At 46.3% G+C, this 26,354-nt stretch overlaps 1 protein-coding gene across 1 annotated transcript; it reads right to left on the bottom strand.

The window, feature by feature from the left end:
* Nucleotides 1-6,489: 6,489 nt before the first annotated feature.
* ntn4 (netrin 4) lies at nt 6,490-26,080 on the bottom strand. Its single transcript, XM_034577954.1, has 10 exons — nt 25,692-26,080; nt 23,614-24,167; nt 18,456-18,734; nt 13,966-14,092; nt 13,207-13,392; nt 9,025-9,238; nt 8,602-8,696; nt 8,135-8,203; nt 7,803-7,976; nt 6,490-7,703 (listed from the first exon to the last, which is right to left on the bottom strand). Exons 1-10 carry the CDS (start codon nt 25,735-25,737, stop codon nt 7,564-7,566), a joined length of 1,884 nt encoding a protein of 627 aa, XP_034433845.1. The 5' UTR covers nt 25,738-26,080; the 3' UTR covers nt 6,490-7,563.
* Between the last annotated feature and the right edge of the window lie 274 nt (nt 26,081-26,354).

Below are 26,354 nucleotides of genomic sequence, written 5' to 3'. Positions count from 1 at the left end.
TAAACATCTAGGTTTAGTTTCAGAGAGTGATGACAATTCACACTATATTTTCCCAACTCACTCTTCTTTCACACAGTCTGGAGCCGCTGGTTGTTTGTTCTAACTGATAAAACTGTGTAGATATCCCGGAATCGCTGGAAATGTGTATTTATCCTGAATTTCAATATCTTATGTCTGCAATCCTACACTCTGTAAATATCACGTCTATTTCCCTGGGTCTATATTGCATGTTTGTCCCCTTTGCTGCTGTGACACATCAAATTTCCCTGGAGCGGGACTAATTATCTTATATTATGCTCCTGCTAAGTTCTCCTTGTTTAAACCTATTGGACCTCAGCAACGTGAGTATTTCGTAATGATTGCAGCAGCCGAAACAGTTCATACCTTGTGTACTTCCACCTCTCTGTGGAATATTTTAAGTGCAGTTACTTTATTTTTCTGCCTCCATCTCGCCCCATCTGCAGCCGTCCATCTCTAGTAATATGATCATGAAACTCTTAACTGTTTCCCTGCGTCCCTGAGGTTTAGGTATTTTAAAGTCCTGTGTGCTGGTTTGTTATACACGTGTAGCGCTTCATGCTGGTTAATGGGGGCTGGTGGCACTCACTGTGTAGATCCTATCAGCCTGAGGTTTTTTTTTTTTTAAATAAGAAAACAACTCTTAAGTGTGTCGGCTGCGTGGAGTTAAGTTTCAACTCCAGCATCGTCAACAACAAAAGGGAAAAACATTTAAAAGGTTAAATGTTTCGATTGTGCAAAAAAACCATCAGAGTCATTAAACAGGAGAAGAAACACAGTTGTGATTATAGCGTGTGGCTCCTGTAGCATTATATCAATCCCTATATAAACATGACAGTAATTTCACATTAGGTAAACATCTCTAAAAGAGAACAAAGGGAGGAGCAGACTTTCATTCATGAAACGCTGCCTGCAGGAGGACGTTTCATCTCCACACACGCACCATGTGAAGAATCCCTCTCATGTACTGATTAGTGGGGAACTGATCCCCACAAGCCTCCCTTAACCCCCCCCCCCTTGTGAACGGGGGGGCCGAGTGTGGTAATAGGTGTGAGTTTCTGTGCGAGCGTGTTTACGGCGACGCACCACAGGCCTGTGTGAGACAGATTAAGGGGCATTTGTGAGTGACTTAGAGAACGAGGTATGTGTTGATGTGCCATGCGATGCCTGTGAATCACCTCCTAATGTTTTTCTCTGCCTCCATGGCCCCCGGGGCCTTTTCCCGCCTTCGTGTCCGCACATGCTAACCCTCCCTCGTGTCCTCTTTTCATCTGCTCGCTCACTCAAACGCACATATTTCTGTTACTGTACTACTGCTTTTCATTGTAGCACTGAATCAGAATGACCTCAGGTGCTGCTCGTAGTGAGATATCGTATTCGCGTGTCGACCTCGCAGGCCGACCTTGCTTTGGTGCTTCTTTCAGCTCGTTGTTTTGGGTTTTTTCAAAGCCAGATTTACTGCAAGTTTCAATGCCACTTTTCTTATGAACTCTTTTATTAGCTGGGAAGGCAATAAAACAAAAGTAGACCTCCGCCAAAGCCTAACAATCCCCTTATGAAACCACATAAATTCACTAGATCCAGATCTTTATGTGGATCTGCACCACATTTCACACACTCATCAATCAGTCCCCTAAATATGTCACATTTCTTTTAAAACCAAGATCAATAAATTATTCTGAGAAATCAAGTAAACGTTGAAAAACACCCTCTGACAATGTTAAAGAAAGTGGGAAAAAATAGATCCGCCCCCTGATCCGGATTCTACCAGAATGTACTGGGTTCCTTCCAGACTCATACCACATCTTTCCAGCAAATTCTTTTGCGGAACTCCATCCTGTAATCTTTGCCTAATCCTGCCAAAAAAACAAACAAACGCAGATGAAAACCGAACCTCCTTCCCCTCAGCACCAAACCAAGCAGCTTATAACCAGACCTCTGACATTTCCACTCAGTTAAAGGCGCCGCCGGCTCTATGGGACAGTGTTTTTACAAGTGGGCCGTATTGTTTTGTTCATATTCCGCAAGGACGCGGGCTCTGGTGAAAAGATGGTGTGCAGAAATGTGCCAAGAAACGTAGTAAACATGTTTGTTCAGACTTCAGCGATGCACGCGATACGTTCTAGAGAGACACTGTGAACACAATAACAAGTTTGGTTTTGTTTACAAGAAAAGCAGTTCAGAAAAGCTGAAAACAGATTCGATGAAATGGGCTTTAATGGTGGTGGCTTTGCAGCGTCGTATTTACTGTGGTATCGATTCTCTCTCAGCATCTTTTTCTTACAGGAAAACAAAATGCCAAACTCTCGCATCAGCAGGTCTGAACAGCGGATGTCTGGTGGACGTACCCAGTCTGATGTTTAGGTTCAGCAGCAACAGTGTTTTGTCTTGAATAAATAAATCTTGCATGACCGAACAAGACGCACAAGCTCATCAACGGTGGCATCTGATTGCAGAGATGGACGTGTTTACCTGGAAGGTTCCTGCAAAGCAAAGAGGATGTTACACCAATCGTCCCCCGTGCAGTCTGTGTTTAAACCCTAAATCATAAAGTGCTAATGTCTTTAAAATGGTTATTTGTTATTATTCTGATCCATTTACATGGAAACATGTGGCTTTTTGCAGTCTGTTTTCATAGAGAAGAGCTTAATAACTTCAGTGAAAGGAAGCCATTCCGGTGGTTTCATGGTGGTGTGATCGCAGCTGGATACGGTGTTGGTTTTGTGGCGGGTTGAAAAACACAGGTGCCGGTGAAGCCAGAGGAAACGCTTTATTCCACAGCCTGTAAACAAACACATCTCCTGTAATTTCTCTCTCCCCTCTTCAGATTCCCAGGCCTGGCGTTTGAGGCTGAATGTTACCGTTGGCCACCTGACAGCTTCTGATGTTTAATCTGTTTTCTGAAGAGCGTCGGGGTCTGCGTTCCCTCCCCTGACTGTCTGCCTGTTGTCAGGTTGACGTGTGGGTTCGTACATAATGACTCCATGACATCAGGTCCTTGTTTGCATGGCTGTGTAATAATCAGCGGTAGCGTCTCAATCACTGTGCTATGTCAACATGGCCCTCCCTGTTCTGGCTTGCTCTGATGCTGCGCAGGTAGAAAAACATTCCTGATACGTGTCTGCATGCATGTGTGTGTGTGTGTGTGTGTGTGTGTGTGTGTGTGTGTGTGTTCTCATGTGCAATTAAGTAAAGCCAAAGAGCGTGGATGGTTTCTGAGGACAGAGCTGGATATTTTTAGTTGAAGGACGTTGAGTGTGAGCTCCCAGGGCCTCAGTCGTCTTATTTCCTCTAAGTGAATCACAGCTGATGGGATAATACCGACCACATGACTCACTTATCCAGCTCTCACTTCCTCTGAGCAAACTGCGAAGAAAGAAAGAAAAATTCTTGATTTTAAATCCCTCACATAGGCGACAACTGGGTGTGACTGTGACAAAGCTGATGATCCAGCGCACAAACATAACGTTACCGTGAGGAGGAAAAGTCCTTTGGAGCAATGTCGACAGATCGGACTTCAAACTGAAAGATTTTAAATAACTTTTCACAACTTTAATGGCACTTAGTGGATCTGCCAATTCCCGACAGGCCCTTGTATAAAACCACTTTTAAATTCCCTACATCCAGATTTTTATTGGATGCTCACTCATTAACATCAGTCCCCTTAATGTGTCTGATCTTTTATTTTTCAAGATTCCTGGATCTGGTTATTACCTCATCCAGGAAACCAGGCTGGCAACCCAAAAAGTTGTTCTTGTGTAACTCATCTATAAATCAGGCGTAAATGATCTATGAAACATTAATGATTACAGTTTATAAACCTTTTATGAATGCTGCCCTATCAGGAAGTGATACCAGCATTTTTAAAAAAAAGTTTTAATGGTGCATCCAGATAATAACTCTGCGTCCAAACAAAATAATGGGTTTATGAATAGGTGCATGTGCAACCCGATCCAGGACCTGTGGGTGCCGCTGGCTGTGTGACACCCATAGCAGCCCGGTTTTGGTGCGTCTGTCTCAGGGTGATGGGTGCTGCCAAAGAGGGGCATTGTGACTCCCAGCGAGAGGAGGGGAGGGTGGGGGAGTTATTGTCCCCGAGCCCGCGGGAGCTGCCATGCGCTCCGAGGCCAATAGCAACACAAGAATGCTGATAGGACAAAGGCCATAACTCTATTCTATAGCAACACAAGCGGGGCATTGTGTTCCTACAGGCACGCACGGACACTCATATATATACACACATGCATGCATCAGCCACTACTACAATAACACACACGCACACGCATGGGCCATACTGGAGCAGGCCATGCATCTGTGCAAGCATGCCAAACACTCATTCATCAACTAGGTTCCCACACCATGCAACCCCCCACAGAACATCTCCATCACAGGCTGAGAATGGCCAGTCAATCTGAGGACAATGAGAGAGAGAGAGAGAGAGAGAGAGAGAGAGAGAGAGAGATGTTCAGCTGCAGTAGTAGTGCATGTGTTTGTGTTTGTGGCGCCCTGTTGCGACTGCACTTCAAGGTCAGTTCCCACCGTGTCAAACACCTCCGTCCCCACCTAACCTGGAGGCCTGTGCTCAGCTGTGGTGGAGGAAGGACTCGGGTACTCGAGGAAAAGTACCAACAAAACACTGGAGATATCTTCTGTTAATCCAGGAGAAGGTCTATTTAATTTGTGGCCCTTCCACCTCTTTTAATGCACATTTTCAATTTGTGCCTAAAAGTAAACAGCAGAGTATGTTCAAGATTAAAACTGTTTGAATGCATGGAGATAGAGAAGCTTATTTAATAATAGAAAATGTATGTGACAGGACATGAAGCATGTGACTTAAATGTGACTCTTAGATTAAATCATCTTCTTCTTTAATGGTACTCAACATGAAAATATGTTCCGCTAACGTTTTATCTAAATGCACCAATGGGAATGTGGATAATTCACATTTTATTTTCCTTATTTGGTTGAAACCTGTTATTCCTTTGGATAAGAGTTGGGTTTAGGAATCACAAATGTGACAAGGAGGTCCAACTAGACACAACAGCCAAAGTGGTTGGGAACCAGTGGATTGATTCGGGGCTGTGATTGTGTCTTATAGGCTTATAATGTACTTTATGAAATATAAAATGTGTATAAAAAGTGTTTATCTGCATGAACCTCAGCCTGAGTCAAACATGAATGTAGTGCAGTAAAAAGCGTGATGTATCAAGTAGGAACAATGGAGATACTCTAGTAAAGTACAGTGATTGAGTAAAAGTACTCAGTTACTTTGCCCCATTGGCACTGAGGCATTCCTTCCAGTCACATTCCTCTCCCTGTGTGCACTCGCTCACCCCTTCCCCTGCTGTCTGGGAACACAAATGAGGAGGAGCCGTGACCTCTCTGCCACAAATCTGTGAATGGGCCGCGGATGAGGAAACGTGGGCACAAGAGGCTATCCGGCCTCGGCCGTGAGAAAACATCCACTCCTGCCCGCTCCTCCTCGGCGAGTCCGGGCCGGCAGACAGGTGAGCGACCTTTGACCCGGCCTGCTGCGGAGCCCCGCTCGATGTGCCAGGAATGTGTCCACACCTCTCAGCCAACCACGTCACGGCGAGCGGGCGAGGAGGAGGTGGAAAACACGCACCCTGCCTAAACCCAAACAGAGTGTGTGTGCTCGCCCCGGCCTCTCTGTTATGATCTACATTCTGTGGCACTGTGTGAATGTAGGGGAGAGTGTTTTGGGAGCGAGAGTGATGGATGTCTTAATCTGAAGGGACACACAGCGAGGAACTGTGTGTGTGTGTGTGTGTGTGTGTGTGTGTGTGTGTGTGTGTGTGTGTGTGTGTGTGTGTGTGTGTGTGTGTGTGTGTGTGTGAGAGAGTGTGAGAGAGTGTGTGTGTGTGAGGAAGGAGGGCGATAAGGATATTTTTGCCCCATTTATGTGAAGTATTTCAAGGCCTGGACGGTTAATATCATCTGCTGCTGAGCCGGTGTTCATGTGAGTGTCTGGGGAAAGTTCAAAGTGTAACGAGGCCATCTATACAGCATACGTGTAACAGAGTCCAATATACATTTGAATTATTTACTATTATAACTACTCAAATCTGTGTAAATACTTATTGCCTGGCATGTATTAGGGCGTCCATAAACAATATGTGGAACTTTGGGAAATGTTCTGGACCCCTACGTTCTGGACACCCTTCTTATGAGGTGTTTCCACTTCTGTACAAAATTGACCATTCAATTTTTCCATCTGTCAGGGGTTATTTATAGGGTTTTTCTTATCTTTATTCAAGAGCATAGTCTTTCAGTTTGCGAGCAGGAATCGTTGCCCCTGCTTGTGCTTGGTTTTGCGCTGCTTGTGCTCAAACTGTGCGCTTACACTTCCGCTCTTCTCCTCGTGATCACGCTGCTTCTGTGCACGTTTAAAAAAAACATCTGCATTATCTTCCTTATTGACCAAAGGTTTAAAAAACAAGACTCAAGTTGTAATAAACCCGGAATTGTCCTTTAATATAACCACACGAGGACAAAAATTCAAAAAAACGGGGAAGAGAAGGATGAACAATAATATTTATATAGATATATACAAATAATACTGTACAAGAGCACAAAGGAAGGAATAACAAGAATTCAGCAGTGGAGTGTAATATGAGATGAATCAACACACGGTACGTTATGTATCATTAACATTGGAACGGCGACAGAAAAGAGCTGGACTGAATCTGGACTGTGCTCATACACCGCTGCATTCGACCGCTCTCGCTCTCCATCTCTCTCGCTCGCTCTCTCGCTCTCTCACATGCACGCACACACACATTTGCAAAAAACAAAAACTGTCAGGCAAATACATTCACGTTTGGGGTGAAACCCATTCACTCTGATTTCAACACAGGCACACCTGGACTGGCTAAGATTTAACCACCTGTAGTGGCTTGTATGGCTTGTTCAGTGTCACTCGGGGGTGCTTTGCACATCGTGTCTGCAGCAAACACACACACACACACACACATACACATACACATACACATGCACGCACGCACTGCTGCCTCTGTGGGTGTGTGTCCAATGTGTAAAGGAGCACAGAGGGAGCGGGCGTCCTCCATCCACAGTCATAGTCTTGGGTGTTTAATCTTCCTCTCTCCGTGTGTCCATGTCCCCTCAGTCCGTCTTAGGCTAAAGTGCAGCAGAGAGGAGGACGTTCAGTTTTCATAATGTGTGTTTTAATGTGTATCAGTGGATCCCGGTGGGGGTTGAGTGACAGAATTCCTCTATTTCTGAAGCTTCAGCAGCAAAAGCAAAAGAAACGTCTGCTTGAATACAACATAAGGACGCAGGAGGGACAGTTTGCTCAAATGTCTTAACAAAAGTTCATCCTGTGTGCTTTAAGCTTGTGCAGTCCACTACTGGACAACAGCAGAGAATGGAGGGGTTTCAAATGTCTGCCCAGTCCCACCCGCCCCCCCAATGAAAATCCAACGCCATTCATAATTCCACATGTGGAGGACAAGGAAACACGTCAGTCCATGTGTCCGTCAGTCCTGCGGCGGGTCAACTGTCCGTCTACCAGTTGCAGTCTTTGTTGAGCAGCGTGAGGACTTTGCGGCCCAGGCTGGCCTTCCACAGCTTGACGAAGCTCTTCATGTTGACCAGGAGGCGGCCCTGCTTCCGGTCCGAGTGTCCCGCCACTAAGTACTCCACCCCTGGTACAAGAGGTCAGAGGTCAAGGACGAACCAAAGCGACATATACGCCATTACCACGGCTTTATTTTATCATTGTAGCGTGTGATTGTGTGTCTGACCTGGGTTGAGGATGGGGCAAGTGCAGCCCCGTGCGGTCCAGGACTCGGGGTAAAGGGTGACGCGACCTCGCTGTATCTTCACCTTGGTGTTCTGACTCAGCACCTTCTGAACTTTGACCTCCACCTCGGCGTGGGAGCCCTTATCGTGGGCCGACAGCACTTTCACCTTCAGCACTACGAGTCGGGAGGAGAGACGTTAGGATGTGCGACGTGACTTATAAAGAAAGATGAGGTGACAATAGGTGCATTTTCTCTCAGGCTGAGATTGTAATACAACAGAATTTATTGTTGTGTTGGATTTTGTAGTGAAATGCAGTCGAGTGCGTTCTTACCGTATGCGTAGTTCATGGTGCAGAAGAGTTTACTGTTGGTCAGGGCTTGCTCTTTGCACTCACACTTCTCTGCAGGGGGACAGACGCAGATTTAATATTTGTAACGAAACTGATGTTGTGTGTCTGTGTGTGTGCGTGTGTGTGTGTGCGTGCGGTCTCAGATAATGTACGTGGCGTCCTAAGAATGCAAGAACAGCGTGTGTGTCCAGCGAGGAATGTGCCTATGAAAGGTGCAGTTACATGGTGGTGGGGGGTCTGAGAGAAGGGACACTTGGAAACTCTCCATACACACACACACGCACACACGCACACACGGACACACACGGACACACACACCTTTGTTCCATGTCCTTCTACGGCCCTATCAAGACTTTCATTACTTAACCATTAATGCTTGGTCACTGGACTGTGGAGGAAGATGACTAAAACACACACACACACACACACACACTCTCCCTCTATCTCACCTGAGTAGTGGAGCGCAGAGAAGAGTTCGTCGGTCCTGAAGATCCTGACCGGCTCACTGGAGTTTACCTCTAAGTTGTATAGTTCCAGATCCGAGCTGCACAAACACAATACGACATCATCGCACACATGAGAACGTAGGAATGTAAATCTGTACAAAGATTCAGTATAACAAGTTCTCCCAGAGTAGAACATTTTATATAATAACTACAGGCCATGACATTTAGTTTGAATATTCATTTTCCCCAGAGGAGGATTCCTGATGATCTTGGCACCACCTCCAGGTCTGAAGTTCCCCTGAGCTCCATCAAGTAACTTTGATTTGGATCTTCTAAGAATCTTACTGTGGATATTCATGGTCCACAGAGGATTAATACGGGTTTCAAAACAGTTTTAAACAAGTGCAGAGAAAGTTGTTTACTCACCCGAACATACAGTCTCCAGTGAAAGGATCACAGTCTCCTGCACAGTCGCACGGACGGCAGCCGTAGTCATGGAAACCCCAGTATCCCACCATGCACCTGTCGCAGTGGGCGCCACCCACTCCGGGTTTGCAGATGCAGTCGCCGCTGGAGGGGTCGCAGGGGGAGCCGTCCGCCAGGTGGAAGGCCAGGGAGCCCATGGGGTGACAGTTGCATGCTGGGAAAGATAAAAGAGATGAACAAATATTAATTTAGACACTTGGATCTCAATGGATTCTTCCCTGACCAAGTTTAGTACTTTTTGCTGAATAAAGGATGGAAACACAACCTCCTCCTCGGCCGTGGTAACAATATCCAAATGTTTCTTTTTTTTAAAGTAGAAAGAACCAAATCTCGGAAGTGGAGCACGGGGTCCAAAGGGCTTCCCGGGCCGACCGTCTGCTGACCTGTGAAATGTCATTTATCACCTGGTCTGGTGATAAATTTGAGCTCTATTCGTCTCTTCCATTGTTGCAGCAGCTCGTAATACAAAGGCCTCTCTCTCTTCCTTATCACAGCTTTCTCCCTCCCGCATGTCCCCCCTCTAATTGTGTGCTGATAGTGTGTTCTTTAAACAACCTCCAAAAACAATATACTACACACACACACACAAACACGCACAGAGTACATAACACCCACCCATGTTTCCAGTAACAGTCTGAGAAAACTACTGTCTTTCCACTGCTGTGAGACACGGAGCGTTGCAGGACAAGGTGTCTTGCCTCCCCCATAAATCCGTCCCTATCTCGGGGTCAGATGGGGGGGGTGGGGGGGGGGGAAACAGAGAAGGGGTGTTGTGTGGAGTCATTTCTCTCCTGTTTAATGATGCTTGAAGCTTGACTGGCAGTAAATGAGTGTAAGTACTAACTGAGCACCCAGACGCCTGTTAGATTATAGATTATAGTAAAATAAGGGAAATGATCCAACAAGAGACGTCTGCCTTTAAATCTAAAGGTTTTAGTTGAACTAAGAAATACAAAACATGCTCTGGATAATTATTTTCTAAATAAAAACAACAGATTGGTCAATAAGGCAAATAAAGGTTGTGTTATACGGTTATAACTCATGTGAGCGTAGATACAGATACAGTGCTGTAGTTTCCTTTATAAAATGTTGCATGTTTACCACGTTTATCTGCTCCTGTGCACGCAGATGCACCATAAACACATATTTGCAAGGTACAGTTGATGCCTCATCATCTTTCTCGCGTTCCAAACCAGACTCGCTTATCGTGTATGGATCTATGGCGACAATAAAGATAAGCTAAACGTTATCATGAGGCCGAAGAGGACAGTGTCAATAAAATCATAAAGGTCTCACATTCACTGCAGAGATAATGAGTAAACACACGTTCAAACACTGGACACAAATATGGGACACTTTAATGTGCAGACAGATCTTTGTGTGTCTGTGTGTGTGTGTCAGGCTCTATCGATCGTATTGTTTAGCGAGCAGCCCGCCGCAAACCTGCACGTTAATAATTAGCAGAGATTACAGCACAGCCCCGGTTCCCATGTAAAAGCTGAAACACGTGCGGCGACGTGCTTTAATAAGCGTGTGTGTTTACATATCTGCGTGAGAATTTATGAGCGTTGGGAAGGGGGTCACCACACAAGGCCTCCTGTATGTAAATATGTGTGTGTGTGTGTGTGTGTGTGTGTGTCTTAAGAAAGCTGTCAGCTGCAGCAGCCCCTGACAATGAAAACCTTCAGAGCGTGTGCTGGGACATGACGGGACACCTGCCTGAACAACCCCCCCCACCCCACCCCCCCCACGAACACATACTGTAACTTTCCCCTCATGCTGAAGTGATTCGCTGTGTACGAGCTTGCGTGGAGCTTGACAGGAGTGTTTTCTTTCCCCGGGCCCCTCGGAGCCTGGTATGAAGAAAATGTTCCTTCGCGACATGAGGGAAATTCCTCCATTGTCAGCACGCGGCTTCGCTGGGATTTCACAACCTGTACCTTTCGTCTCGAGGGGGGTTTCTCCGAGCACGCCGTCGCTCCTTCGTTTCTCCCATCAATCACTCCCACCCCCCCCCCCCCTTCCTCACAGCCTCTGTAGTTACCCCACAGGTGAATTTACAGATGCCAAAAAAATATGCAACGGGTGAAACGTAAACCCTAACGAGACTTGCCAGGAAAGAAAAGAGGTGGTGGATCACTTTTCTAAGACTTTGATGGAGAAGGGGAAAGATGCTGAAGAAGAACAGTGGAATGTGCTTTGGGAAAATAAATCAAACACATCTTATCATCTGAAAGATCCTGAATTGGATTCTGAGCTGAATGTCAAAACCTCTGCCAAGGCCCAACGGTCCCCTTATGAAACCACATTTAAAACCCCCGAGATTTATGTTTCACCAAGATCCATGAAAGAAAAGGAGAAATTAAGTCTCTCAGTGTTGAAGAAAGTAAAAAAGGAATTTCTAGATCCGCACTAAAATCTAATGACTCCATCTTTCTCTTGTTAATCCTGCAAACTAACAAACAAACCAACAAACAAACAGACGACGTAGTGATTTATGTTTGACGTCTCTTGAGGACGTTGGATTAATGAAGTCAACATGAACGTGTGCACGGGCGATTGTCGAGATGTGTCACAAGTGGAAAACCTTCCGGAGGAAAAGTCGAGCATCAGTAAAAGTCGTTAGGATTCATCGTCTTGAGACAGAGAAACAACGAGAGAAAACTTCCCCAGCAATCCATCTTATGTCCGGGGAGATTTTTGCAAGAACAGAAGGTGAAGAAACATATTGTGCGATGATGGAAATCACCGGATTCCACTTTGCTTTTTGTTACAAACAAAAAAAACAGGTCTCAGACGCCCCAGGAAGCCAAGACCTGTTTTTCTAAGGACACGGAGCTCAGTCGCATCCAGAACAGATGTTGACTCTGAAATGAAATGTGCTGTATCACTCTCCAGACATGTACATTCATCACTGTCCGATCATGTTGCTGCTGTAACGGATTCTCTGGATGTGAGAAAGGAAAACAAAAGACACGACAACACCCCGGCCCTGAGTGACGGCGTTGGGCCGAGAGCCAACGTTGTCTCCCCCCTGAGGGTGTATTGAATGGTCTGCTGCGATTTGACGGGTTTGAATTCAATGAGATGTTAGAATTCGTACACGCACACACACACACGCATACTTCAGTAATCATGTGTGAGGCCGGCGTACCTGCAGGGACTGAGCTCACTGGGTCAAATCTGAAAGATAATCAGAGGGAGAATGTAGCCACTGTTGTGTTTATGGATGATTATCTGGTGTTTACTTTAGACTCGCCTCGTCACCGGAGGGCAGCAAGCCGCCCGACACACACACACACACACACACACACACACACACACACACACACACACACACACACACACACACACACACACACACACACACACACACACACACACACACACACACACACACACACACACACACACACACACACACACACGGAGAGAGAGGACTCTCACACGCCTACCGCCACGACCAATGATTACCCTGCAGCTCCGCGAGCTCTGAGTCACGTATGAAAAATGGCAAAACAAGCCAAGATGGACAAGCCGGGGTTTTGTGTCGAAGTTTTGAGTCAAGACGAAGGAATGCCACCATCTGATGATTAACTATGGTGTAAACCTTGGATGGAGCGTGCTGTCTCTCACACACACACAGACACAGACACACACACACACAAAGAGCCAGGTGCCCATCGGGAATCAGCGTTATCCAGCACGTCCCAGCTTGCGATCTCCGTCCTCGACATTCCTCTGAGAGCGCCGTGCCAGTGTGGCGTGTGTGAGGTTAATATTATGATTCACACCGGTAACATTTTGTTCAGCACCGGGGGGGGTGATTTATGATACTCTACGTTTTACAGTGTGTTCTGCATGTCGTGGTTTTCAGGGTGACAAAGTATATGGGCATGACTCGGCATCTGCTGTTTACCAGAGAAATTCCTGAAGTCATCTCATCTCTTTGGGCCTTGAGGAGCAATGATGAAGACTGTTTTTACCTCCGCCAAGGAGAAATAAACGTAAACTTTCAGCAAATGATTCAAATAAGAGGTTGATTCTCTGCCTTCCACGTTATTCACTGTAATGATCAACTGGTTTCTAAGATATAAAGTGTGTTTCGATGGTGAATCTCACGTTTGCAGGAGTCGGGGGCGGCTTGCGGTCGCTGGGGGTCTCTGTAGAAACCGGCCGTGCATTTCTGACACTGGCGTCCCTCGGTGTTGTGCACACAGTCACACACGCCGCCGCTGCGCTGGCCGGACTCGCGCCACGCCGACCAATCGAAGTGGCAGCTCTGAGCGTGTCCGTTGCACTTGCACTCTGGAGTGAGAGAGGGAGGGAATCATTGTTGAATTGTTAATAGGAGGCATTAAGCAGAATTATGCTGCAGGAGAGGTCTCAGAATCTTTTATGGACATTTTGAGGCTTTCTGACACATTTTTATTGGGTTTATTTTGGTTTCTACTTGATTCCACTGGAACTGTTGGGAATATAATCTGATTATAGCCAGTGGAGGGATGTAACAAAGTACAATTACTTTGTTAATGTACTTTTCATGTATCTGTACTTAAGTAGACTCACTTTCTGGGACTTTTCACTTTTATATATCTGCAAATATCTGTACTTTCTACTCCAGTACATTTTTACTATGCGTTACATTACCCGTTCACATAGTCCTGACTTTTTTTTATAGATTTCTTGTCCATATTATCATCTTACCCCACCTTTTGCTGACCTGTCATGATCATAAAAGGCCAAACGTGCAGCTACAGCAACTTTAGCCCTTAGAACAGGGTGAATAAAAGCAGGACGAGTAATGATGTCTGCATGTTACACAACATTTCTCTACGTTCCAGTGGTGGACAACGCGTGGGGCGTGTTTGCTCGACTCACTCCGACATTCGTGCGGCGCCCCTGTCAATCCGTCAGCCGGCTGCCAGGGTCGGTCGTTGTAGAGCGGAGCGCAGAGTTCGCAGTGATCACCTGCAGTGTTGTGTCTGCACACACACTTCCCATGGACCTGGGAGAGAGGGAGAGAGAGAATGAGCGAAAGAAAGAGAAGGAGGGAGAGAGAGAGAGCTCATTAGCGACAGGAAGTATGATAGACAAAGGTAGAAGGATGGAAGGAACAAAGAGGTCAGTGTGATGGAGAGGACAGTATCCCTCATGAGGACACCTGCTGGGGGTGAAGACTCTTCCTCTAGATTCCTCCCTCATTCTCACAATCTCTTCTCTCTCTCCTGCCTTTTCCATCTTTGCTTTTCTTTCCCCTCCTCTTCCTCTCGGTGTCCTCCGATTTCCTTATTTCCTCTCGTTCCATCTCTTTCTCGTCCTCCCTCGCTTGAAATTAGTGAATTAGTGAGATTGATTGTTTGGCTTCATCCCTGGAAACGAGAACGGGCCTCTGCTCTGAAAAGCCTGTGTGTGTGTTTGTGTGTGTTTGTGTGTGTGTATGAGAAGAGTGCAAGTATGCGGCGCTGAGAGCACAATAACAATCTCCTTGTCATTCCTGCGAGTTGGAATGCCATGCATGCTGGATAATGATTGAAGGAGGGGGGCGGGAGAGGCATCTGAGGAAGCTCTTTATTTGTTTGCGTTACACGGTGCAACTGTAATGTAGGACACACAATTATACAACGATTACAAAGCTAGACACGTGGAAAACGGCCTCAGACGCACAAAAAACACAGCGATCCTTGCATTCGCTTCCCACGGTGGAATTAAACACATCCATACATCTCAACATGTCCTCTACCTGAACTGACCCCAGATCAGTTGTGTGGTATGGCCGCAAGCTCACATGACTGATTTTACACACACATCGCACTCCATTACAGTCACCACTAATAAGGGGGGGGGGGGTTGCATAAGTGAGAGGTCCTGGCACATAGGCGGCAGCAGACCTAATGACACATATTGTAAAGCACCAAGTAATTCATGAAAGAGGCCAGAGCGCAGACAAAGGAGGGGCACGGAATTAAAAAAAATGTAAAAAAGGCAGCGGACAGGGAGGAAGGGGAAAAGGCCGGCAGCATCTGGCTGGCGTCCAGACAGCTGGTGGTTCAACCCATTTCACATGTTTACCATAACGGGATACGGGACAATTAACACATGTACACAGGGAGAGCTGCACACACGCAACTATGTAAAGTCGGCCGTGCAGAGAACACAGCGCTGATACGAGGCTGCTGATAGTCACCGGTTTTATAGCTTTTAAGCTGAAATAGGGGGAATAGCTAAACTACAAGACTGTTCTGTGTATTTACCTTATTTCACCCCTGCCCTGTTTGTTGGTTGGTTGGTTGGTTGGTTTGTTTAGGCAAAAACAACTGAATGGATTTCCATGAAACTTGGTGAAAGGATGCGCTATGAATCAGGGAAGAACCCAAATCTTTTGTTTTTTCGCTTTCTCCGAAATGTGAGAAGGGAACAATAAAAACTCTTGGCGGATGTATGCTCTCTACTGAGGACCCTTGTTGATTCTGAAATGGTTTTATTGGGTTAAGTAGAAGGGGGCTAATGTGACTTAAACTTTTGTCTTGAGGGGTTGAATGTCCGCAGCAAGTTTCATTTTCCTCTTCCTTCCATCTTGCACATTTGGAGCCTTAGCCGTAGTCAGTCTCAGCTGTCGATCATGAGGATTCACCGTGTTGTGACGGCATCAAATATCTAATCAAAACCAAACTTACCTGAAAAACAGCTAAAATGACAGAGACCAATTATTTGAAGTGTATTTTTTGACTCTTTCATTTGGTCCATGTCCCGCATCTGTTGACACGATCAGTGCAGAGCGGCAACAAGGCTGCGTTCAGACGCTCTCATTTGAATGGCGACAGTAGACTGTCCCATCCAGAGGAAAAACTAATTATCAGAGGGATCGGTCCTGCTGGGATCATTTGTTTCTTCTGTTTACCTCGCAACCGTTGTCCTGGAAGATTAAATGATATCTCTCTCCAGACTTGTAAAATCCTATCTGTGATTGTTACCACTCCTACCAGCATCGAAACAACACATCAGCCCCCTGCACCTCAGCCTGAGTCCCTGCAAACCATGAATAGCAATGTGACCTTTTATGTGTAATACCTGTGGAGTTCCTCTTTAGAAAGAGAGAGGATGAAAGTAGGCGCCGGACAAATGAGTCAAGAGGAAGAAATAAATGAAAACCATGGACGAGGAGGGAAAGAAAACACACAAACAGGCATTATGGCTCAGCTAATTGCTGCAAATGCTCCAGTAGATAGCCCTGGATGTTATTATGTGTGTGTGTGTGTTTGTGTGTGTTGGCTTTGTGGCTAACTAACAGACAGTGTAATCACCCTGAACCGCAAAACCCCATGTGGGGGTCCAGCAGCACAGAACAACAACAACAAACAGGCCGACCCCTTCATTCCTGCTCGGTGTCTGGGCAGTAATGACTCGACGTATCAGGGCGACTTTCACCGCTGATTACCACACACACACACACACACACACACACACACACACACACACACACACACACACACACACACACACACACACACACACACACACACACACACACACACACACACACACACACACACACACACACACACACACACACACACACACACTCAGAGTAGACAAAACATCGCACGCTTAAGCACACACACCTCACACAACCGGCAAAACAAACAAACAAGACGTACTGTACATATATGAGGGGGATGATTGCTTGAATAATCCTGCGGTGTATGTTTAGTTTGTATAAGAACTAATCTTTGGGAGGTCACACAAATTTACAAAAATATGCTTAAACACACACGCACGCACGCCCTTCCCTTCGCTGAGTGATCCGTTATCTCTGCCCTCATCTCCCGTCTTGCGCTGCGCTGCTTGTTTGGGTTTTGAGGCTCTGGGTCGAAACAGAGATGCAAAAACAAGCTGCTGATAGGCGGGAAAAAGCCACTTATATAACTTGTGTGTGTTTACCGAAGGCTCCTGCATGCATGGCACCCAGCAGAACGGCGCTCCGACGACCTGAGGTAATGTTGTTGTGAGGGCCGGTTTAAGAAGAAGTCACTGTTTTGAGCCGCGGGTGCAAAAACAGAGGTGAATTTCCGCCACTTGGTTTCATATTCCACCACAAATCGGCATTATAATGATTTGGAGTTATTGTTATTGCTGTGATCCTGGCGTGCAGAGTGGAGTCTCACAGTCCGGAGGTTTAAATGCTCTTTCGGAGGATTTTCTACCCTCAGAAGAAGGAAATCCTCATGAAAACTCCCGGTAGAGCCACTTGGAATGTCTTGGCGTGAAAAGAGTGAGATTTAAGAGATCCAAAGACTGAGTCCAATCCACTGGCTATCAGCGGCTTCATTACAAAAACACCGGTATCGGCAAAGAAAACACCAACGAGTCTCCGTCTCGCTCACGTGACTCGCCGAACGTTTTCTCTGTTTCATATCAGAGGGAAGCACGAAGCAGCTGCGGCTCAGGATCCGGGCTTCGGCTGAGTTATGTTGGATTTAGTTGTTTTTTTATTGTTTCATGCACCAGATAATTTGTTGAATAACTGAAAGGATCTTGTGAGTGGAAGCTGTCGAACGGCAACTTTAATAAGAACGGCCACAGATATAGTGTTGACTGAACAGACCTACATCATTTTAGATGTAGGGAACTGCATCAGCCCTTTGTAGAGCAAAATCACTCTCTGTTCACAGCTTTAATCAACAAGCATCAAATCCGTCATTAATCCTCGGGTGAATCGATATCTCCATCTCTTGGGTTTTGTTATCAACAGGGAAAGCAGCTGTTTATCAGAGCAGGAGAAAGAAATGTGATCCCCCCCCCCCCTTTAGTCTGTTATTGAGACGACTGCCAACACAAAGTGAACGAGGCCGGAGAGAGTATCAAGAACTATAAACTCGATTTCTGTAGAACAAGAGAAAAACCCCTCCCATCAGGAGACTTCACGAGGGATTATCAACACACATGAAACTGAATGCTAAGAGGCATCAGAGTGGTGCATTAGAGAAACAGTGTGAGGGTGTGTGTGTCCGTTGGAAATTAAATCAGTGGTAAATATTGATTGATATCATTTTCACTTACTCATTCTTTCCAGGGCTTGACTGTGTAATGCACCTGACATTTCGGACTAATCTTATCTAGAGTTAAGAGTCATTGCACTGGATAATAAGAGTAATAAAAAGTTGTTTATGAAAACTACACACGGCACATTTATTAGTCATAATGCTCTCCACTAATGCATTTCTTACACAGATTTCAACATCTCATGGTCCTCATTTGTAGATGAAACAATACTTAGTATTCAAGAGGTTTTTAAAGACTTTAAATTAGATGTAAAAAGATTTTCATAGTGAACAAATGCACGGTAGAACAAATCGTTGCTCCTCTCTTACCACGTGGTTGGTGCGGTCTCTGATGGGCTGGTATCCCGGTGCAGGAACGCACTGCTCAGCGTGGCCGTTGCAGAAGCAGCTTCCCTTCACTATCAGGTCGTAGATGGCGAAGTGTTGGGTCGGAACAGCCTTGTGCGCGGCGGCGACGTCTTTGGCCTGGCAGGGACACGGCTGGCGCTTCAGCAGCCGAACGCGGATGTTGGTCACCCTCAGCTGCTGCTGACCCTCCAGTCCGAACGGATCCAGGGACTCCCACTTCGGGAGAGTTCGGTAGATCACCTGTCGGACAAGGAGAGAGAGAGAGAGACGTACACATGTAAAGAAGGATCCAAATATCCAATCGATCCCATTTAAAGGGAAGAAGAAGAAGCTTTAACCATCTCAATGTGTGTGAACTTGTGTGTTCATGGCTTTTCGGCCTCCTTCGTTTCACTTTCTGTTGTGAATTAAGGAAAAGGACAATAAGACTCCTGACAGCCCAGAGCAGCAGAAGAGACACTTCTCTATTGTCGTGATTTCAAGGGACTAAACAGAATCAGGTTCATTGATGCTGCTCATTTCACAACATCTGTCATGTTGATGGTGGTTTGTTCTTATGCCATTTGTGCAGCAAACTCTGACCTTCACATGCTCACATGACCATGAGGGCACCGGGTGTCCTTAAATCATTGCACGCCAACCTTTATACACCCCCCCCCCCCCCCTCTCTCTCTCTCTCTCCTCGCTCTCTCTCTCCTCCCTCTCTCTCTTTACCCTGTCTGGTCCCTGGACATCCTTCAAATTGAAGATCCCTTTGTGGGCTGCCTTCGCCATGGCTACTGCTGCCACTAGCAACCACCACCGCTGCTGTTGTCACGGTGAAGAAGTTGGTGTCTGCCCCGGCTCTCGCTGTGAGAGAAATGTGTGTTTGCGGAGTCTCTTTACAAAAAAAAAGTGTGTGTTTTCATTGTCACTGGCGATCTGACACTGATATCATTGGATGGGTTGTGTGTAATTGTGTGTGTGTGTGTGTGTGTGTGTGTGTGTGTGTGTGTGTGTGTGTTTTCTTGAGTTGTAGCGTATGTTGCGATGCAAGCAAAGCCCCCAATGCAGCTCCCTGATTGGCTGGATGGACGCAATGGGAGGAGCTCTATTAATTTCCCTGTTGTTGGAAAAGGTCACGGGGTCACGGTATTGTGGTCCTCAATTAAGAGAACACGACAAATAGGACGAGGGGCTCCGGTCCACGGGAGAGCACGGAGAGCAGGGCCGAGCTTCACATAACTCAGGGGCGGACAAAAGACCTGCGACAGCCCGGCGACACCACAGTAACACTCACACACAACCACACTGGCATGCACGCAAACACACACAAATTTACACACCACAAATTCCACAAGAGGCCTTCGTGCAGCTTCTATTACACAGACACGTCTCATACGTTTCCTTTTGAATGTGGAGGCTGAATATTAGTATTCGCAAATATGCAGATGACCCACATGTTTCTGTTTAATGTGTCCTGGACAGATTTGAGACTCTTTAAAGGGTTTAAGGGGCCAAATTAAGTTTATTTTAAGTTAAGAACATTCGTTGAAACTCAAAACATCGAGCCTTCAAGATGCCTGGAGGAGTTTTTGGACACTCATCACTAAGAAACCATCTTGTCTCATTTATCGTACACAGTAGTACTGGTTTCTTGTCGTTCCACAGACTCTCAGTAGCTGGAAAACTTAGCAGTGCATTAGCATGGCTCAGGAGCTCGGAGGTTTGATCCCCGGCTCCTTCCGAATACATGTCATAAGCTGCTTTCAGACACTGAACTCTGGACTTTCTGAATACAGCTATAGTGTCCTTGTGCCAGATATAGAATCGAACACAGCCCCAGATTATTTACCATCAGTGTTATTGTGTGTTTGTCAGAGAGGTGCTAAGCATATAACAAGTTCTGTATGAATGTGTGAGAGAATCTGTGAATGTGACGTGGTTTCAAGATGTTAAAAATAAGAGGAAAATCATTCATCTGGATACATGTCAGCACCTTTTCAGCCAAATGAGCCACTTTCTAATGCAGTTGTGTTTTCCACCTCCGAGGCAGTGGGTTCACTGTAGGCCATGTGTCCTCTCGTAATCTTTCTTCCTGTTTCAGGCTGAAAAATAAAGTAAGTCTGGCTTTCACAGGCCTAATTCCATCAAAGCACTGTGGACTGTAATCTGGTAAACAGACACAATGGGCATTGATGGAAGGAGAAAGACAGAGAGGGAAACAGAGAGGGGGGATGGGTGTCTAGCCAACAGTACCAACATCCATCAGGGCAACGGCACTTCCTTCCCGGCCAACAGACGGAGAGCCGACTGTATGTGTTTATCTGAAAGGGCATGAAGGAGTGTGTGTGTGTGTGTGTGTGTGTGTGTGTGTGTGTGTGTCTGTGTGCGCGCTCAAGGAACTGTGGAAAAGAGAAAGAAAATGTGTGTGTGTGTCTGTGTGTGTGTGTGTTGGCAGTTCTGCCTCACTCTCTTCCCTAAGGAGGTCAGTCTCTGCAACAAACACTCACATTCTTCCAGTCCAGCTGACCTCATAAATAAGACACGAAGTCACGCACACACACACACACGCACGCACACGCACACAGGTGAACATGAAAAGCCCTCAGCTCAGGAGATGACACGCTCTAATGTTTGCAGTAGAAACACGAGAGGCAGAAAGCTGAGAGTACCTGCTGACTGGAATCGCTCACAGGTTCCCACACTCACTTAAAATCAAGTTAAAAGTCAGATAATACGACTTTTATTTAACAATATAATAAATGTTCTATATTTATTTGGAAAAAGCTTGAGATTTTAATGCAGATTATCCATGAATGTGTTGATAACTTTCTATAACAAACTGAAAGGTCCATGGTCATATCCTCCTTTGATTAAGATGATGATTAATAATGAATAAACTTTAAACCTTTAATCCCTGGATAGAATGAAAGTGGTCTGAACTAAAGCAGGTGCACATCCATGCTCATAGACATAAACAGAGAGAAAGTGAGGCCCCTACAACTCACACTGGGCAGTATAAGGTGTTGTCACTGTCATTCTACGTGACGTGCAATCACAACAAACACACACAAACACACAAGAGTGTGAACAGCTGAGCAGCAGCAGCAGCAGCAGCAGCTGGGCTGTCAGAGCTACTTGACCTCTTTTAACCCCCGGGTCATCAGCTGAGGGGTTAGAGGACGGAGGTCACGCTCCCAGCACAGAAGCTAAAGCGAAGCAGAGGCGGAGAAGAGGAAAATATGTCGCTATTTTCACACCGTCGTGCACAAAAGGGTTAGAGCTGCAAAGGTTTGTTGATTCATCAATTATCACCACATCTGGTTTGTCTGTTAGTTCGCAGGATGGACGGATCACAGAGAAGCTTGGTGAAGGGATGTGGTGCGTGTCAGGGAAGAACTTAAATTAAATGAACATTTTTGGGGATATTTCAGGTGCTTTTTGACGTTTTCACCAGTTTTACAGGAAGTAATTCATGTATCTTGATGAAAGAAATCAGACGTATTTAGACGAGTGTGTGTAATCTGTGTAATCTGGTGCAGCTTGATTGAATTTAAGGGGACTGTTGGGCCTCGGAGGAGGAATGTGCTGTTCTAGGTTTCAGCTTCTTCAATATGATTCCTTTCTTTGTCGTATACAACAGTAAAGTCAATATCTTGGTCAGACAGAACAAGTCATCTTGAACTCTGGGAAATCACAACGGGCAGATTGATTGATAACCACATACCACCTGCAACACCTGCATACCAAGACTCTAGCAGGACTCCAAAACACGGCAGGAGTGTGCAGAGGAAGATTTACGATCTTACAGCAGAACAAGTCGGTAACAGCTGTCGGAGCGGCGGCGTGGAAGCGAGGGCCCGTCGACCGAGCGGCGTAGACACACGTTGCATGCGAGAGCGCTGCAGGGAGCCCGGAGCAGCACCACACTTGGCATGTTCCTCTGCACACATCTGCAGAGCAGCTCCCGACACACACGGCTTCCATTAAACATCAGTGGACTTCAGGAAGCCCTCTCGTGCTACAGTCAAAGTACGCCTATTAAACACTCACTCATGCACATGCACACACACACAGCTTCGCCCCACCTGGCTGCTCGCTGCTTTTACTCTGCTGTGTGCTAAGTGCTCCGTATGACTCTTGCATGTTGCGTGACTTACAGCAGAGAGAACCAAATTCTTTCCAGAGGAAGAGGTAATGAGGGAGAGGGAGCCCTTTAGAAGTCGGGGGAGCTCGAGCCTCTCGTCTGTCCTCCCGTGGTTTACCTGTCGCACACGATGGCGTGTTTGGTCACGACCTCCTGTTACACGTGTGTTTAACCTGCTTTCTGAGTGAGAAACAAGTGAGAGTTCAAACGAGACTTGATACAGATCCGATCACCCAGAAGAACCAGGGAAAGAGTCGAGATGTTCACCGCTGATTTCAAACAGCGTCAGAGGAACCAGTGTTCTCTCTTCTGCTCATTGTTCTTAATATGTTCTTTTATTTTACTGTTATTTAGTCTTTCTGGCTCTTTCTGAGTTTTCTATGTTTTTTTACCTCTGCCAAAATGTTTATGTTTTCATCAGTGTTTGTTTTGTGTGTTTGTGACCAAGATTACGCAACAACTACTGGATGTATTACCACGAAACTTGGTCTAAGGATGCTCTATGGGCCAAGGAAGAACCCATTAAATTCTGGTGTGGAACCGGATCAGGGGGTGGATCCAGATTTCTTTCTGTCATCTCCCTAGTGTCTCTAATAAAGGGATAAAAACACTTAGAAGTCCTACCCTGTGTATCGACTGCACCTCACGTGGAACAACTGATCTGATTTTCCTTACAGAGCAGCAAAACAAACATGAGATTCATTGCATTGTGTTGTTTTCACACAGAAAATCAACAGCGCCACCTGACACCTGACAGAATGATGTCTTTCACACTGTTCCTGCCTTTGTCTGATGCACAATGTCCTGTTACTGCATGAATCACATCCTGGGAATCCTCTGTGTGGGAAAGATGGACTCCACCAACAAAAGCTACTATATAGAGTATTCTTATTCACTGAATGGCTTTTGTCACTGGACGATAAAAAGATAGAACGCGTTACACACACAGACTCACACACAGATTCTAAAGACCCAGCGTCTCCTCCTCACCTCTCCACGGTTGCAGGGATAAGCCCCCGAGTATTTGGATGTGCAGGTCGCTCTGTCCCGACCCGCTCCCGCCTTTCCCTCCTCCAGCCCGAAGGCGTCGCTGCAGTTGCGGGCGTAGTACTGCAGCATCCTCCACGTTCGCCCAAAGTCCTGCGACCGCTCCAGGGTCATGGCGGCGGGCCTCGGCGAGCGAAACACGACAATGAGATGCGTGAAGTAGAACTCGGCCTCCAGGTCCAGCTGCACCGTCTCAGACTCCACCCCCTCAGCCGACTGCCACCAGGTGTTTGGGTGACGGAAGGAGGAGTCGGACATGCCCCCGGCCAAGTGGGACAGGAGCGGCAGGCCGGCGTTGCACTTGGCACATTTGCCGGCGCTGCAGGCCAGGTTGGCGTTGGGGTCGGCGTAGGAGCAGTAGAGCTCGGTGCCGTTGTTGCCGCAGACGGTCTGCGTCAGGACCCGGCGACCTAGGGCCAGGTTGCCCATGCGGGGGTTGCAGGCCCGGCTCTCGCACCGAGGGGCCACACCTGCACGAAACATCTCCACCGACAGACCTGGATGGACGGAGAAAAGAAAAATACAGATATTTACACATCTGCTTGGCAAATATGGGCTGAGGTGACATAACAGCAGAAAGGAGAGTGAAAGCGTGGGTGTCAGGTGGGAACCACAAGGTGTGGCACTCATTATACTTCAGCTTAAAGGGTCAGTCCATCCAAAGAACTGAGCTAGAGTGGTTATTAACCATGCGGATAGATTTTGTTTGCCCAGGATTTGAGATATCTGAAATTCCCTGATGCTCTGAGTAATAAACAGATTCCACTGTCATTAGTTTCAGTTTCTCCAGTGGAGAGAAAAGGGAAGTGAAAGAAGATGTTTCAGAGAAAGACTGAAGAATAAACTTACAGAAAAGACGAGAAACCAGTAGAGATAAGTGAGTGAATTGGGTGAAGAGGCCTCCAAACTGCCTGAAAGCCCATTTTAAAGGTTATTCCAAATCAAAAAATGACAATAGAAGAAGATCAGGTACAAAGTTTATCCTCTCAGCTGATAATTCTGTGAACTTTGTGCAATGATTGACCATATTAACCAATAAAAACATCTTGTTGGGCAGCAATCAGTGACCTACTTTGACCTCAGGAATTTAATCTTTGGGTTTGGAGGGTTTTGCCCATTTCCTCACACAATGTCCGTGAACACACACCTGAAGTTATGGTAACGTGGAGTGTGTGAGTGTGTGAGTGTGTGACAGTGAGCGGAGACGAGCGGAGGAGAAGAGTGACTCAGGGAGTGTGTGCACAAGTCAAGTGATTCACCTCCAATCGGAAACGTTATGCAAAAAGGGGATAAAGGAGGCATTGTGCACCTGCCCCGCTGCCGACTGCAGCCGTGCAGCGTGGACTCTGACACAGAGAGAGTTTGGCAGCTCAGGGAGGATGAGCAGCAGTCAGACGCCTTCCAGACGCTTCGCAACCTCCCTGAGGGGCCGAAGTGTCATCTCCCTAAGTGGATTCATTATCTCCAACCTGCAGCCCGCTTTGTTTTTCATGTCAGGGACCTCACAGGTCGACTTATATTAAATCTGAGAGGCTGGATTCATCTTAAAAAGGAAGATGATTTTTTTTTATTTACTAGACTGGTGTTGCTGCTCAATTGCATAACTGTCTATAGGTGAGGGGGCCAGGAGGGGAAGACTGGAACTTTAAAAACACAATAATAATTCATGTTTACTCATCAACACAGTGAAAATAAATCTGAACTTTTCTTTTTTCTAAACCAAAACATCCATTGAAAATTATTGAAATTTAGCAACAATGACTTTCCCACTTATTCTGCATTGTTCTCTTCTTCCAGTGGATTAATATGAAAACTGTTTTATCGTGTTTAAATATTTCAATTAATCATCTTAGAATAAACTCTAAACTTTTAAAAACACGTGTCAGAAACATATTAAACACTCGAGAGGTTAAATCGGCTGAAAAGCAAAGCGGCTCCTGAGATGATGCACTTGTCCCCGAGCAGCAGAAACAATAAACTATCATAATATTAAAAATATAAAAAAAGAAACTCTCACTGACCTGAACCTGAGAACAAGGCCACAGTGATCACCAGTAAAACCAACATGTCTCCTCAGTGGGAGAATAATCCAAAAATATGAGAGAAGAGGAAACAGACTTTTTCAAAATTAAAGATTCATCCACGATGCTGTAAAAAATAAAAAATGCGCAGGTTCAAATCCGGTGTGGACTTTCTCTTTCACTCAGCTGTGATCCGGTGCGGCGATAGGAGCCGCATGACGCCGGGCGGTGGGTGCTGGTGTCCCGCGGAGGGAGAGGGAGATCCGGGCAGGAGCAGGAGCGACGGTCGGGTCTGTGCGGCTCGTCTGCAGCTTCGGGACCCGCAGCGTGTTTCATTTCCCCGCAGTGAGAGCCCGCCGGTCCGCCCGCACATCTGAGTGTGAGCGGAGCTTGTGGTAGTGACAGAGGCGAAGCGCGGCTCCGCCCCTCCGCCGACTTAAAGGAACATTCCAGTTTGCTGCATGGATGGATGATGGGGGGGGGTTGGGTCCAACCATATGAGGGTCCTGGGGATTAAATGAGACTAATGAGAGGTTTTACTTTACATCAACAGCAGCAGAACAAAACTGCTCTGTTTCAACAGGTGTTGCACTTAAAGCGACACCAGGCAACTTTTTTATAACTTAAAGTAGCAGCTTCAAGGTTTCACCTGTTTTATACCAA

This window comes from Hippoglossus hippoglossus, chromosome 23, assembly GCF_009819705.1.
Source record: "Hippoglossus hippoglossus isolate fHipHip1 chromosome 23, fHipHip1.pri, whole genome shotgun sequence".
In the NCBI taxonomy this organism is placed as follows: Eukaryota; Metazoa; Chordata; class Actinopteri; order Pleuronectiformes; family Pleuronectidae; genus Hippoglossus; species Hippoglossus hippoglossus.
The sequence above is the reverse complement of the archived record's forward strand: the minus strand, read 5'-3'. Positions and strand labels throughout refer to the sequence as shown.

Bases quoted from the DNA above. Each gene is read 5' to 3' on its own strand.
- ntn4 (XM_034577954.1), bottom strand. From the start codon at position 25,737: ATGTTGGTTTTACTGGTGATCACTGTGGCCTTGTTCTCAGGTTCAG. The intron at 9,239-13,206 runs GTGAGATTCACC...TATCTTTCCCAG, and splicing joins CGCCCCCGACTCCTGCAAAC to CATGCAACTGTCACCCCATG. The intron at 8,697-9,024 runs GTGAGTAAACAA...GTGTTTGTGCAG, and splicing joins ACTGGAGACTGTATGTTCGG to CTCGGATCTGGAACTATACA.